This window comes from Thunnus thynnus, chromosome 2 (assembly GCF_963924715.1).
Source record: "Thunnus thynnus chromosome 2, fThuThy2.1, whole genome shotgun sequence".
Taxonomy (NCBI): Eukaryota; Metazoa; Chordata; class Actinopteri; order Scombriformes; family Scombridae; genus Thunnus; species Thunnus thynnus.
In genome coordinates, this window is record NC_089518.1 from 6,456,287 (window position 1) to 6,471,639 (window position 15,353).

General features: G+C 40.6%; 1 protein-coding gene across 2 annotated transcripts; it reads left to right on the forward strand.

Moving 5' to 3' along the window:
• The first annotated feature begins 325 nt into the window (after positions 1 to 325).
• On the forward strand, positions 326 to 13,254 carry lhx2b (LIM homeobox 2b). 2 transcript variants are annotated; one of them, XM_067601042.1, is made up of 5 exons: positions 326 to 1,771; positions 3,214 to 3,416; positions 4,354 to 4,721; positions 7,915 to 8,120; positions 11,242 to 13,254. In XM_067601042.1, the coding sequence occupies exons 1-5, from the start codon at positions 1,589 to 1,591 to the stop codon at positions 11,530 to 11,532; spliced, it is 1,251 nt and encodes a 416-aa protein (XP_067457143.1). In that variant the 5' UTR covers positions 326 to 1,588; the 3' UTR covers positions 11,533 to 13,254. The 2 variants fall into 2 exon arrangements, with proteins under 2 accessions (XP_067457143.1, XP_067457135.1); XM_067601034.1 differs by having other exon boundaries at positions 327 to 1,771; positions 4,351 to 4,721.
• The last annotated feature ends 2,099 nt before the right edge of the window (positions 13,255 to 15,353 follow it).

Consider the following 15,353-nt stretch of genomic DNA (forward strand, 5'->3'; position numbering starts at 1 on the left):
GCTTTTTTTATATAGTTTATAACAGACACCTTCCACATACAATATAGGCTAAATATGAAATAACAACTATAAGTCAATACTGTGGATATTGTTAGTAAGAAGCTAAATTAACATTCATGTGTTTTGATTTGTTTTTGTGTGTGTTTGTGTGTTTGTGTGGTTCTACGGTTTTAATTTCGTCATTTTAATCAAATTAAAAACACATGTCATATTGACAGCTGTCTGCTTCTTTATTTCATGGCTGATTTTGGAGACTTTTGTCCAGCCAGGCAGCAGGTTCAGTGCCATGAGATGGCTGTGAGCAGCAGCAGCAGCAGCAGCAGCAGCAGCCTGCTGTTGTGGAACCCTCTCTGTGCGTCACTTGAGTAAAAGTCCCAGAAGACCTCTTCAGTGCGCGCACACACACACAGCTCCAACACCTCAGCATACTCTCTCCTGCTCTGACTCTTCCTCTTCTCTTTCTTCAACTGACCTGTCAAACTGCAGCTCCGGACGAACGGAAAGATAAAAAAAAAAAGGGGGGGACGGTGGCCGGTGGTCGGTGCGTATAACCGAGGCAGGGGCTGCTGCTTTTTCCAGACCGGTCGGTAAACTATAGCCAAACAGTTCGGTGACGGCGGAACAGCCAATGAACATAAATGGTGCGTCGTGACGCAACAGGGCCCCGTTGATAAGGAGCGGAGAGTCCAACCGGGACCTGAGAAGGAGGAACGGCGGTTTTGGGGGGCCAGCAAACACTCGCCTATCATCAGTCAACGTAAAGCCAACTCCTCCTCTTCTGCTGTTACGCACATGCATCCTCCTTGGCAAAAGACAAAACACTAACTAAACAAAACAGACTACTGTAAAGGAAAAGCGCTTCTCACAGACGGCCGTCGGGATTTTAGAGATGAAAAAGCTTTTTCTGTTTTTCTTTTTTTTTCTCCCATATTTTCTCTGCAAAAAAGTAGTTTGAGCGACATAAATCAGCTGCTGTGAGCATCAACTTGGACTGTTGAACCTGGAGGAGGGGAAGAAGCTTTTTTTTTTGGAAATATCTTGTATTTTCTCTCTGACTGTGTGGTGCAGTAGAAGGCTGCTGCCCAGCTTTGCCAGTTGTACAGATTAACTTGTTCTGCACAAAAAAGAGGGGAGAAATTTTGCGAATGCCTTGCAGACTGCCGAAAGCTTGAAATATTACTCCCGGTGAGGAGGAAGCATCGGTGCCGAGACCCGTGCAGCGGGGGCTTCCATAGTTGGTATGTTTATTCACCGTAAATGGAAAAGAAAAAATAGAAAGAACAATTGATAACAGCAAAGAAATAATATCACACCTGAGAGAAAAAATAGATTCCGGTCGGCACAGCGAGAGAAGCGGAATCTGTACCCTTATTTATGAATTAATCATAGCTTATTAATAATGAGAGCTGCAGAGATTCGGATGACGGTTTCCATTGGCAGATGAGACGTAGTGTGGAGAACACGTGTCCAATTTTTCCCTCATATTTTTTCCTCCCTGATCTGGATTTCTCACTTGTCACGGCAAGAAAGGAAAAACCTCCGAAAGACTGAATTTTGAGTGGCGTTATTGCGCAGGGTTTCGCCTCTGATGGACATCTTGGCTTGCAGATCCGAAGAGAACAGTTATAATATCCTCCCCTCTGCGGCAACGATGCTTTTCCATGGCCTCCCTGGAGGCGACGTGCACGGTGTGGTGGAAGAAATGGACCGGAGAGGAAAGAGCGAGTCAGCAGCCATCAGCTCAGCCATCGATATGGGGGAATCAGAGACGGTAGGAGAGATTCATTTGGCCTCTCGGCTTGTTAGCGCAGACAGCATGGCAGCCTGGAAACATGTGACAGTGGCTGTGTACTCTTAACAGCTCCCAACACTTTGTTTCAGTCCTGAACGCTTTTTATCCTCAATTCACACACAAAAAAGTATCAAGCAAAGGTGTCAGCTTGTTGTTTAGAGGGTTTTAAACGCCTCTCAGGCTGCTGAACTTCTCTCAAAAAGCTGAAACCTTTTTATTTCTTCTGCTAAAGTTTAGTCTAAAACAAAAAAACTTCTTTTAGTCCTAAACGGACTCAAATTATTCAAGGAACAAAAAGAAAACATTTGTCTTTAAAATGTAGCAATTTATTGCTTTAAATGTGCCTTTAATGGTGCGTTCAAAACACAGGTTTATAACATGGACAGCACAGCGCAGACTCAATAATTCACAAACAAAAGTAAAATGTTTTTGCACAAATTTGCACAAACATTAAGAGTAAAAATCCGGCTTAAGCCTCGTAATCTTTTCTGTGTAGAAAGTGTCTGCTGGCATAAAATTCTTGATTTAAACAGATTATTATTCGGTCAAAATAAATACCTGGAATTATTAGAAAGAGTTCAGTAATAATTACTAACAGCACTGCAATGAAAATGAAATAAATATAAGAAATGAAATTTTAATTCTGCTTCCATCTTCATTTTCAAATGATTTTGTGGAGGCTTTACGTGCGTGTGTGCGTGCACGTGTGTTTGTGTCTGTGTTGTAGGCCTTAAATGACTGAATCCTTTATCATAAACATCTCTGTGTGTTATTGAATCTTCTATCAATATTATCAGAGAAATTAACAGCAGAGCTTCTCCACCAAAAATAATGATTTCTATAATTTCATTCAGTGTGTTAAAGCTTCCTAATAGTTACTTTATGTAAATTACTTAACTTCATGTTTTTTTTTTCATTTCCTGTTGTAGTCTGGCACTATGAGAAATATTATAATGGCCTCATGGTAGCTTTTATAATCCTCTGTAGTCGCGGTGTAATTCATATTATTCATACTGTAGTCAGTTAGTATTTTATTTATTGTAACTAAAGCATTTTCATATTTCTAATTCCTGACATTTATCTTTTTTACTGAATTACATTTGTGTTTCTAAAATTATGAATAATATTTTAACATCCCAGCAATATTCCTTTGTAGCGTTATTGAAGTTGTAAAGACGAAAATACATTACTGTTATATTAATATAACAGGCTATAATATCTCTATAATCTTCCTCAGCAGTGAGATCTGACTGAACTTTCTTATTTCTCTGATGATAATATTCTGAGTCTGATGACTTTCTAGCTTTTGATATTTTATTTCCTCTCCCGTCTTATAATCAGTCCATATTGTCAGGATGCTGTAATAAATCCTTTGCTCTGTATTTCATGTCCTAACGCTGTCCTCGTGCCTCTCTCTGCAGTCCATGCCGTGTATGAACAGCGAGCGCGTCGCTCTGTGCGCGGGCTGCGGCAGGAAGATCGCGGACCGCTACTACCTGCTGGCCGTGGACAAACAGTGGCACATGCGCTGCCTCAAGTGCTGCGAGTGTAAACTCAACCTGGAGTCTGAGCTCACCTGCTTCAGCAAGGACGGCAGCATCTACTGCAAGGAGGACTACTACAGGTAGGAGGGCGCGCAGGGCCTGGAGCCCCTCAGTCCACCTACAAGTGTCCACGATTCTCCTGTTTAAATGGCAGCAGAGATAAATATCTGTTTCCTAGGATGGTAACTCTGCTTAGTGAAGATTTGTACAGTTCGTACAACATAAACGACCAGAGATGCAATGTTCTTCTTTTAACGATGTAAAAACAAACCATGCAAAAACTCAAAATTCGGTTTTAAATTTTTAAAAAAGGGCCATGATTGAAACATTATTTCTCTCTCAAAAGTCATATCCTGATAGATTAATATGAGTTTGTAAAAGCTGATTTTCTTTTGTACTGATGACAGCTGACATTTTCTGCCATAATTCCATAATATATTTGTTTGTTTTCATGACAAATAATGTCGTTATTGTTCATGTGTTTTTCTCTCAGCGAAACACTGTATCTACAGGAAGTACGGTAGCCTTCTAGGACAGAAAGAAAAGAAAAGACAAGGAGAGAAATAAATTATTTTTGAGGTGTTAAAACTCTCCACTGAAAGCCAGATAATGAAATAGCTACTTTCAGTGTTAGCATCTCTCTGGGGGAGGATGACCCCCCCCCCTCCCCCCCCCCTCTTCACCAGCCCCAGCCTTCACTGACAGGGAGGCCCTTTAAAAACCAAATTATTCTTCAACTGGAAATATAAAAACATTACATTTGTATGTTTTGTTTCAAACCTCTAACAATCGGCAGCTGGCTGATAATATCCAGATGAAATTAAATTACAGTATCTTCTAACACATGTAGGCTATGAGTGTAAGTTCAGGGAAACTTTAGACTCTGTGTGTGTTTGGCTGCGTTAAAGTTCGGGATGCATCACAGCACATCCAGGCTGCCACACACTCACACACCCCAGCAGGCCCGCCAGGCTGCGTGTCCAGCCGCTGATGAGGTTTCTGTGTTGTCCGCAGAAGATTTTCGGTGCAGAGATGCGCTCGGTGCCACCTGGGGATCTCAGCCTCGGAGATGGTGATGCGGGCCCGGGACCTGGTTTACCACCTCAACTGCTTCACCTGCACCACCTGCAGCAAGATGCTCACCACCGGGGACCACTTTGGCATGAAGGACAGTCTGGTGTACTGTCGGCTGCACTTTGAGACTCTCATCCAGGGAGAATATCAGACACATTTTAACCACGCGGACGTTGTCCCGCACAAAGGCCTAGGCCCGGCCAACACGCTCGGACTATCCTACTTCAACGGCGTGGGGACAGTGCAGAAAGGCCGGCCCAGGAAGAGGAAAAGCCCCGGGCCGGGGGCCGAGCTGGCTGCTTATAACGCAGGTAAGACGGACATTTCTAGAAGGGCGGGACGATGAGAAACAAGGATATGTTGCGGCTAAATAAAGTATTTTTAGAAAATTCATTATTAATTCATAAACAATTCGTGCTTTATCCGGAATTGACGTCAAATAATCATTACATTTGCTCTAAAACAGGGAAAAAAGTTTAAAAAAAAAAAAAAAAAAAAAAAAAAAAAAGATATGTGCCTGTTGGCATCTAGAGAGCCCTGCAGCGTGAATATGAGCTGATTCAGACTGACAGACTTCATTAATGAAACATTCCTATAGGGACTTTTATAGTGTCTGTGCTCTGCATGAACATAACTTTATCATAGAATACAGAATACACTGCTGTAATATTTCTATAGTATGTCCACAATGAGTGTATCATAACTTTATCACAGAGGCTGTATGGTGTCACTATAATATTAATTTCATATCTCTAAAGAGACGCGTTGCGCCAAATATATCGTCTATTGATCTGGTTGCTTTATTTTGAAAGATCCTCGGTCTTCAGTGATATTCAGTGATTAATTGTATGTGTACTTATGTTATTTTTGTTCATATAGAAGTTGAGATTTTCTACTGAGATAAGAGTTTCTGTCAGAAAGAACAGCAACATATTTATGTTGAGGCCAAACATGGCGCATGAATAAGTCTTAATAACAGTGAGAGAAGCTTGTAGACCAGCAGTGTCTGTTCAGGAAGGATTAAAACTAAACTATCTGAGAGAAAAGATCATCACACAAAAAACATCCAAACATTGATTCAGGTTTATAACATAAGTTTGTAAAATGAATCAATTCAGGCTTTAAAACATTTATTACAAACAGTTTTAATATGTCAAATATGTGGATTGAAGTTTTCATGTACATTTCATAGAAGCATCTTACATAAAGTTTATAAACTGAATGAAAAAAAAATGTAAAAAAACAAAACAAAACAACAACAACTGGTATGCAGTTAAATATCACATTATCAAGATTATTAAATCTAAATGATCATCTTAAAAAAAAGAAAGAAAAGTTGTTGTTGGCTGCTGGTTTTGAAGTCATGTTTCAGTTTAGTGAGTCTGTTAGAAAAAAAAAATCTCCCATGTCCTCTTTGGAGGATAAAAAAAAAAAAAAAAAAAAAAAAAAAAAAAGTTTTTTGATGTTCCGGCTTTTGCGTTCACCCTTTTCCACTTGTCAGGCTCCATAGACATCTACAGACCCTAACACCCCCCCCCCCCCCCCCCCCCCCACACACACACACACACACACCCCTCCCCAACCACACACACACACACACACACACACTGCTGGAGCCTTTTTGCATTGGGACATGGCCAAACTGGGTGTGTACCAGAGAGATCAATGTGATTTGATGAGTTATTCACTGGAAGAGAGAGCAGGGAATAATAACTTTCTTACAGCACTATCTGCTTGGAATCTCTCTCTTTTTTTTATGGTTTGACTTCAGTTAATTAACCTTCCAATTATTCTCATAAACAACATGTTGATTACAATCTATACAGCGTGTCAGAACCCAGGACAGAACAAGAGGAGAATCATCAAATTATTTCTCCTTTTAATTATACTGATTCTCATTTACACAAAACTTTTGAACAGTATCACTTCTGTAAGCTGCAACAAGTGAAATAATTATATAAATATATTTTTTTTACTTATTTTAACACTTTTTTTATCTTCTTCCTGGTTCCAGCTATTGTTTCTTCAAATAAACAGCATCACTTTCTTTATTTTAAGATATTCTTTTTTATTAAATCAATTAATTAAAAGAAGTCAAATGATTTCAGCTTGTAGTGACGGACTTTACTTTAAGAAAATGAGAATTTTCAGTCATTTTAAGAGCACAAGATGTCATCATCCAGATAAAAGCAGAGAAGGGAGCTAAATGTCAGAATAAGTCACTCACAACCAGGAAAAAATATAACAATAATAAATGTAGCTTTTTTTGTGATTGTGGGTATTTAGTTAAAATAAACAGTGGGAACTAAATGAATGTGAAAGCAGCTGTAGGAGGAGGATGAAGAGGCAGTGCGCCCTCTTCTGTTCTCAACCAGAAACAACATCAAAGCTTCACCTGAACAAATCACATGAGAACATGTGGCGACCCGAGGAGCGCTCAGCTCCAGGATGTTATTAACACAGTGGATGAGACTGTCTGTAGGAGGATGAGTAGAGACGAGCAGGAAAACGTCTACAGGCTGCTTTTTTGTTAAAATGCTGCAGCATATGCTTTGGCCAGAAAGCAGCATTTGTTCTGCCTGGTGTGTATGGGCTAATTAAGTGAAGTGTTATTCTGATGGTTTTCACTCACTTCATATTCATCATTTGCAGCGTTCTGATATTGAACACGAACTGTTATGCATGCAGCAACACTTTGGCCGTTGCCAAGAAATTTGCAGGCTGGGACAAATACATGTGTGTTGTGTGTATGTGTGTGTGTGTGTGTGTGTGTGTGTGTGTGTCTGCTGAAGCCAGGCTAGCACCTCCTCCCAGGATAGACAGACAGAGATGAAGATAAGACAGACTGAGGAGGTGCAGACTGCGAGCCGATCTGCAGCTGGAAGAAACAGCTGTCAGGTCACTGTGTCAATTTGGATCAGATTGATTTTATGGATTGAAGTGACTGAAAAGGAATCCAGGCTGACGTGAGAACAAATGAATTGAACATATGAACGATGACATAAAAAAATCTTGAAAAATGGTTCAAAACGATATTTTTAACAACAAATTTGCAGTTTGAAGCATTTTAAAACTTTTATCTTTCTTACTTTCTGCCTATTTTTTTTCTCTCTCCTCAAGCTTCACATTCAGTATAAACACTTGCATCACCTTCCTCACTCACTCATGCCCTTCATGGTCAAGCAGCCTCAGGGTCAGGGTCTTATGGGGGGGGGGGGGGGGGGGGGGGTCGCTTGATATGCAAAGCTTTGGGGGATTTCTTGATTTTTCTTTGATACGTTAAAAATAAGTGCATTCAATAGGTGTAAAATGCAGTTTATCCGTTCTATATGATGCATTTGGGGCTGCTTCTGTGCACACAAATGGAATACACATTGATTATCGGGGTCATGAGAGATGCAGGATCTAAAGCCCAAAATGTCCAATAGAAGCAGGAACGAATAAACCAAAACGATGATGATCTTTCTAATCAGCTCTTCTCTTTCTCTTCCTCTCGGCCTGTAGCTCTGAGCTGCAACGAGAACGACGGCGAGTCCATGGACCGGGACTCCCAGTACAGCTCCAGTCAGAAGACCAAGCGCATGCGAACGTCCTTCAAGCACCACCAGCTGAGGACCATGAAGTCCTACTTCGCCATCAACCACAACCCAGACGCCAAGGACCTCAAGCAGCTCGCCCAGAAGACCGGCCTCACCAAGCGGGTCTTACAGGTAATCAGAGCGGCCTATATGCTTCCCTTTACGCAGGGGGAAAGGAGACAAACGCCAACGAGGGTGAAGGAATTTCACTTGTTTCCAATGCAAATCAGCCTGCGTCCAAGTGTAAAATATATGAAGTGAGTTTTTCCTGAGAGAAGCCAAATCAGCTGCTTTATTTTAACATATTGCTGTTTTTCATGCCGCTGAAATTCTTGGAAGACTTTCACGAAGCTGAAAACAAGCTGAGCAAATTCAGAAAGGGATTTTCTTTCTTTCTTTCTTTCTTTCTTTCTTTCTTTGAAAAGATGTAGAATTTCTGATTTCCTTCAGGCAAAACAAACAGTTAAAACTCAATAATATGTGTTCATATTAGAATGCAAAATCTCCTGAAAATGAAAGCAAAGCCGTAAAAGAAATGTAATCTATTTCAGTGGACATCGTGATGTTATGTTGAGGACTGAGGGATGAAAAACAAAAGCTCTGTAGTACACGCAAAGAAAGAGAAAAGCACAACAGAGCGTTTGATTTCCACAGAAGACGACAGCAAATTATCCGGGGGACTGAGAAGAAGAAATGAGACAAAAAGGTTTCTGAATCAAAAATTTTCTGAGAAGAAGAAGAAAAAAAAAAAAAATCATCCCGCTGCTTTAATTAACGCTCGCAGAAAACAAAGCAGTCGTTTTGCTTTGATGCGTTTGAGTTTTCATGCCTGTTATTCCAGCTGAAGCGCCTCTCTCTCTCTCTCTCACTCCGCTTGTTTCCCATGGCTCCATCATGATTCCATCACTAACACGCTCCAACACTCAGCTCAGCACAGACCGTTGCCTCAGTCACTCCACATCTCACACACTACTTTTTTATTATTTTATTATTAGAAAAGACAGCAGAGATTAAGTGTATAAAATTAAGTCCAGAAAATAAAAATAAAGCCACATCAGGGACGCTGAGAAACTCGACGGTTGGCTCCAAAACTGGGGTGCAGGGCCCTCCGGGGGTCTTTAAAGGGGTCACCGGGGGCTTCGGCAAAATGACGAGAAAACCATTAATTCCATTGTCATTGTAAATATGAGCATAATGGCTGCTTTTATCCTCATACACAGCGTAGAAACCTCCATGATTATCTTCTCAAAGCATCAGTGAAAACAGGGAGCCAAGGCTCTCTATTTTCTTGTGCAAACATAAAAGAAAAGGCTTTATTTTTCTATAGCTACCACTGCCTTTCTCCTCTGTGACTAGCCATAAGAAGTAAAGGCTTTTCTAAGTTTTGCACACAGTAGAAGAAGAGTGCCCCGGCTTTGTGTTTTTAAGTGTTCTTTTATCTTTGACTCCAGTCAGAGTATCTGCAAACAGACTTAAAACAGACACGAGGAGACGCTCACTGGTGTGTGCTCTTCACTTAAAGCTAATAGTGAATGGTGGTAGTGGTGGTAATGTGGGTCTGCTTGTGGTTCTGGGACATCAAAATGTTTTAAGGAGCGTATCAGGATTTTACTGCAAATGATCCTCCAAACTACAAACAACAAAATACATCGTTCCCCGATTGACTGGCCCTCCCTATCTGCAGGATGACATTGTTTGTCAGTAGTAAAGATGTTATTTTTCCTAATAATAAAATGATTTATGTGACTATTCTCATCAATCACAGCTGTGTTTAAAGTTTGGTTAGGTTTAGTTGGGGAAACGTCATACATAGTGTGGGTTAAAATAACTTCCTGGTTAAAGCTGTGTTATTAATATACATTTGTTTTTGCTGCTTGGGGGCAGAATTGAACTCACGTGTTGAATCCTCATAAAGTTGACATGTTAGCAAATGATCACACATCCAGCAGACTGGCAGCAGTAGTAGAGTTAGTTGGTTTCAGTCTGCACCGACTCCTCAGGGAAACATCTGGCTGTTTATTCACCAGCTAGTTGTTAACTTTGTCTGTCTGATGTTCGGTGCTGGGCAGGTAGTGTACAGTCAGTGCAACTTCACGGTGAGGGATTGCACATGGTCATAGTTAGTAGAAAACAGGAAATGAACAGCGGCCATTCATGTCAGTCGACCTATCAATCCACATAAATCTCTTCCTTTTTCAAGGCTCTGTAACAATGTGATGCTGCTGCCTTTACTTCTGACAAACAAGAGTCACACATTTCATCAGGGAAATGTAAAGATGATCTTATTTAGACGTTTGAACTGATGCTGTTGTTTTTCTTGGGAGGACAGTTTCAGTTATCTTTACGTTACTGTCTGAGATCCCTGAATGTTTTTTTTTTTCTTCTAGGCAGCCATAAGTCTCCATTCATTCATTTCATCACACTATGAATATTAACTTGCAGAGACTTGAAACAATACTTAAGAATACAGTAGGTAATGAGAGTGAACATCACATCTGCTTTTATTAGCGTCACTATTACTATTATTATTATTATTATTGCGTGGTGATGCAGTTGAAAAGCCTGCGCTGCATTCAGCAAAAATAAAATAAGACACGATGCCGACTGCGTTCGCTGTGACCCGTTACGTTTCGACAAGTTAACTGTCATGCCGCGTAGCTAGCTGACTGTTATCAATGGCTGCATGGAAGACAGGAAATCTGATTGTGTGTTCAATGAATGCTGTTGGAAAGTATACATGATTTATATTTAAAGAGTTAAAATGTGCAACAAAAAAAAGATCATTTAACCAGCAAAGGTTGAAGCAGGCGGGGCATATTTCTCATTTATCTTTAGTGGTATCTTTTTTGGTTTTATTTATATTTGAGATTACTATAGTCCCAATGAAAACTGTTAATAAAGTGCTTGATGATCACTAGCAGGGATGCTGTTCCTGGAGAGAGATGTTTTTGAACATCATTCTTTATTTCTGTGAGCATCACATGTTGAGTAGACAGATATCTCAAAACCTGAACAAATAAAACCAAAACTATCTGTACGGTTAAATACCTATAGAGGTAAACGATGAACGATATCCAACATATCCCAAACCCACAAATACACCACCTGAAATGACCCTTTAGGAACCTCTGGTGAACGCTTTTATATTAATCTTTGTATGTTAGTTTGTTGTCCTACTGTAACACTAACATCAGTAATCTGATGGAGAATCTGTGGTATGATACATTTTATTGAATATTTTATTTATTGGCAGGTCTGGTTCCAAAATGCTCGAGCCAAGTTCAGGAGGAACTTGCTGCGGCAGGAGAGCACCGGCGTGGACAAGGCGTCCGACGGCTCCACGCTGCAGGGCGGGACGCCGTCAGGCCCGGCCTCAGAGATCTCCAACGCCTCCATGAGCCCCTCCAGCACCCCCACCACCCTGACAGACTTGACCAACCCCACCATGCCCACCGTCACCTCCGTGCTCACCTCGGTGCCGGGCGGCATGGACGTCCACGAGTGCAGGAGCCCATCACAGACCACGCTGACCAGCCTCTTCTGATGGACGGAGCCGCGTCACATCCCCTCCTCCTCCACCCCCACCACCCACCCCCCACACCCCCCCAACACCTCTGCTCCACCCTGCTGGATCTAAAACTGAGCACAATTGACTCCTTTGAACATTAAACGGATTAGAAAAGAAAAGGTAACAGAAACAAAAAAAGAAAAAAAGATTTCATTTTGCTCTGAGCCCATTAGAGACTATTTGCATAGTGAGGCGGCCAAGCCTTACAGATGGAACAGTTGTTGTTATTTTGATGTTGTTGTCTTGTCGAGAACTGAGGAGACTTGATTTGCATTTTTCAATGTTTACAGAAAGAGACTGCGGGGGGAAAAAAACTGCTTAATTTTTGGAAATTCATTTTTTCCAGCACAGTATTTATGTTGTTGTACAAGAGTCACTGTTAGAAGGATTGTAAAAAATTCTTTTTTTTTGGGGGGAAATCTGAGATTAAACACAGGTTACAATATCCTACGACTGCCATGTGCCTTACAGTCCATTTTATCTTAACTGCTGTTCTCAGATGTCGACCAAGATCAGACAGGAATGATTCGACTCAGAAGAGAAGATAAGAGGGGTAAACCACCCTTACGGCTTGTGCGCATGAGTGTGTGTGTGTGTGTGTGTGTTGTGGTTAGTTCCTATTTGTGTTCATGTGTCCGCACATGTGTATTGTACGTACAGTGCTACACATCCTGCAGTGCTTTAATTTAAAATGTTCCATTTCGAGGTTACGCCTGATGAGAGTTACGGCAAACTAATTATTCTCCTGGTCGTTGTGTTCTTGATTTGACTCTTTTTTTTTTTTTTTTTATCTTCCTCACTTTGACGAGAGCTGGATTCTGTTTGAATGGAGTTAAAATCTGCTGTACACGAGGACACGATGCATCAGTACCAGTTTAATGCACTATTAGTGGAACACAGGTCAGGTAACGTTTCAGAAGAATTCTTGTGTTTTCAACCTTTAGTCACGTAAATCTGACATAATGGATTTTTTAAAACATTGTTACTTATAGCTCATATTCCACACATGTGGGATAAAACAAACCGTGAAGTATTCAGAAATACCGCTTGAACTGATTGAAACCACAACTATAATTTGGAATTCACAGATTTTCAAAGCATATTCTCTCTGTATTTGATATAAAAGGGGTCAGCTCAGCACTGATGAGGCTGCTTCTAGCAACAACAGTCCACTACATGAATAACTCCTGCTTTAGTTTACATGGAAACAAGTTAAAATACTTCACCGTTCTTTCCTGGTCACTGAAAATGTCCTTTTAAACTACAGTCAGAATCCGTAACTTTTTTTTTCTTCTGAAGCAAGTGAGAAATATTGACTGTTAGGGTGCAATACTATTACTCATGTCTACGGATCATTTGGGCCATTCCACTGCTGTCCAGATCATTTCACTAGACTCAAGAAAATCTTTCATTAGCAGTTAAAATACTGTAGGTGGAATTATCTGACATTAACAGCAGATATTTTATTTTTTATTTTTTCACAGAATGTTGAGTTGAAATGACATGTCAAGGTGAATATTTTGTGTATGATAGAAAACACAAGCTGTGAATGGGAGAGAGGAGCTGCTGGTGAAACATACTGACCCGTCCCAGACTGCTGTAATGACTCAGACAGAGCTGCTGTGTGCTCCTGCACATTCTTGTACACATCCCTGTTGTCTTCAGTTCTGTATGAAATATAAACACTATGAATTATAACACTTTTCTTTTGGAAGATCATTTGTGCCTCCAAGTCCAAGTGTTCTTCATCTACTGATGTGTACGTACTTCACTGTATACACACAGTGGTGGGTACTTCTGATTGGCCGATGGGATTTACCTCTAAACCAGACGTATGAGTGGAAGTGTAGTGAAGTTCAGCCACCGAGAGGTCGGGGAGAAATCCACCTTAAAACAACACAGTTTAGAAGAAACCCGTTCTCTACTCCAACATCTCCGGTCATAACCACCTGACCACCAACCACTCACCTGTTTAATGCGCATGCAGAATGTTTTTTTAATGCCAACATGTTTCTTCTTGACTGAGGTAGAAAGGTTGGTGTGTCAATACAGAAACTGACACAGAATACAGAACATGATTAGATCTGCCTCCATTCCTTCTTCTTCTTCTTCTCTTATTTCTGGCAGTGTAGATGCTGTATCAGTGCATTAAGCCCATAAATTAAGTAAAACCCATCACCTGATCCACTTTTTTAGGCAATTTGTTTGAAATTTGTGCAACATATCTATAGAAACCTACACAACAGTTAACTGTATCTTCATTTCCATGTATCTGCTTTTCATTGAAGGCAACCACTTTGGTGGACTGGTGGATTTACAGGCCTACCAGGCGTAGAACCAGGGCACAAAGGGAACGGGGTTCTCTCAGTTTGAAGAGACTATTGTCATTTCTTGTTGGAAAACCACAGGCCTCAGTCAGAAACAGGACTGTCCCTGTACGTTTTTAAATAACAGTTTCATGGCATTTCTGTTTTTATTTAATAGTTGACAGACATTGAGTGTGAGGAGAGCGGGGTGTGACATACAACATATACAACCTGCATCACAGGATACTGTGATAACAAAATACTGAAGTTCAGGTGCAACTTTCAGTCACAAGTAGCATTTTACAGTTATAGTTTCTAGAGGGGTTCACATCTTTGTGGCCAGTGATCCAACGTCTCATCGTCTGTCCGTAAGCCAGTGAAAGGCATGCTGGGAAATGTAGGATATCACTACCTATCTAAAAGTAGACAAAGCAAGTGTAAGAAGATATTTTTTTTATCATTATTATTTTTATTTATCAATTATAACATCTAACAATATCTAACTTCCCTCCCCACATGAGCTGTGTCCTTAATTAGGTCTGAATTAATAACAATATAAGAAGGTAAGCATACATACAACCTTCATTAGGTTCAGACCATCATGTTAATAGTCTTCCTGCAGACCTGACCTGACCTCTGCAGGCGAAGCCACAACTTTAAAAACGGACTCATTATCATGCTCGTTCCATACAGCCAGACATTTCTATATCATGCGTCATAGTGAAGTATGTGTGTGTGTGTGTCTGTCTGTGCATATTATGTTTGATTACCCCGTTTCATAAGTACTGTTACATTCATCCGCTTTCACCAAGTGTGGCACTAAAACAAACAAAAAAAAAGAACCTTCACTTCCTCGATCACTTTAAATAGGCATCTGTGCCAAAGCTGAGAGTGATAGTAGCTGGCAGCCCTCCCGAAAGTGTAATCATAAAAAATCTGTTTTCATGAGCAGCTTTTCCTCACTGTGCTCAATTTTCTCATGGCACCAGCAGCAGGGACTTGAGCTATCATAAAGGTAGGAAGATTTTCCACTTAAAATATCAGTTTACAACCCGTTCCAACACGGAAGTTTAACAAGGAGGCGGTGGGCGTGTGGTGGAGGGAGAGGTCTAGAGTATAGCTCTCTTATAGCTACACTTTGTAAGCAAAACATGAATTATGAAAAACAGACCTTAACTTCCCCTGCAGTGCATAATTAGAAATGGGTGTATATAAAAAAAAAAGAGAGAAGTTCCTCGCTGCGTACAGACTGTAATTATCTCTGCACTGTTGTGTGGAGTTGGGTGATGTGATCATGAACAGAAAACACTCCGAGTGACAAAATCTGCTCATCTTTTATCCAGAGTATTGATCACATCTCTACAGGTCCGTCTGTGTGTTTGTTAAGTTAAAATGTAAAGTGCGTGTGTGTATGTTTAGAGCCTTAAATCCAGGAAATCAGTCAGGTCAGACAGACATATGGATGCCTCGGCCAGGCCCAACTAAAACAGC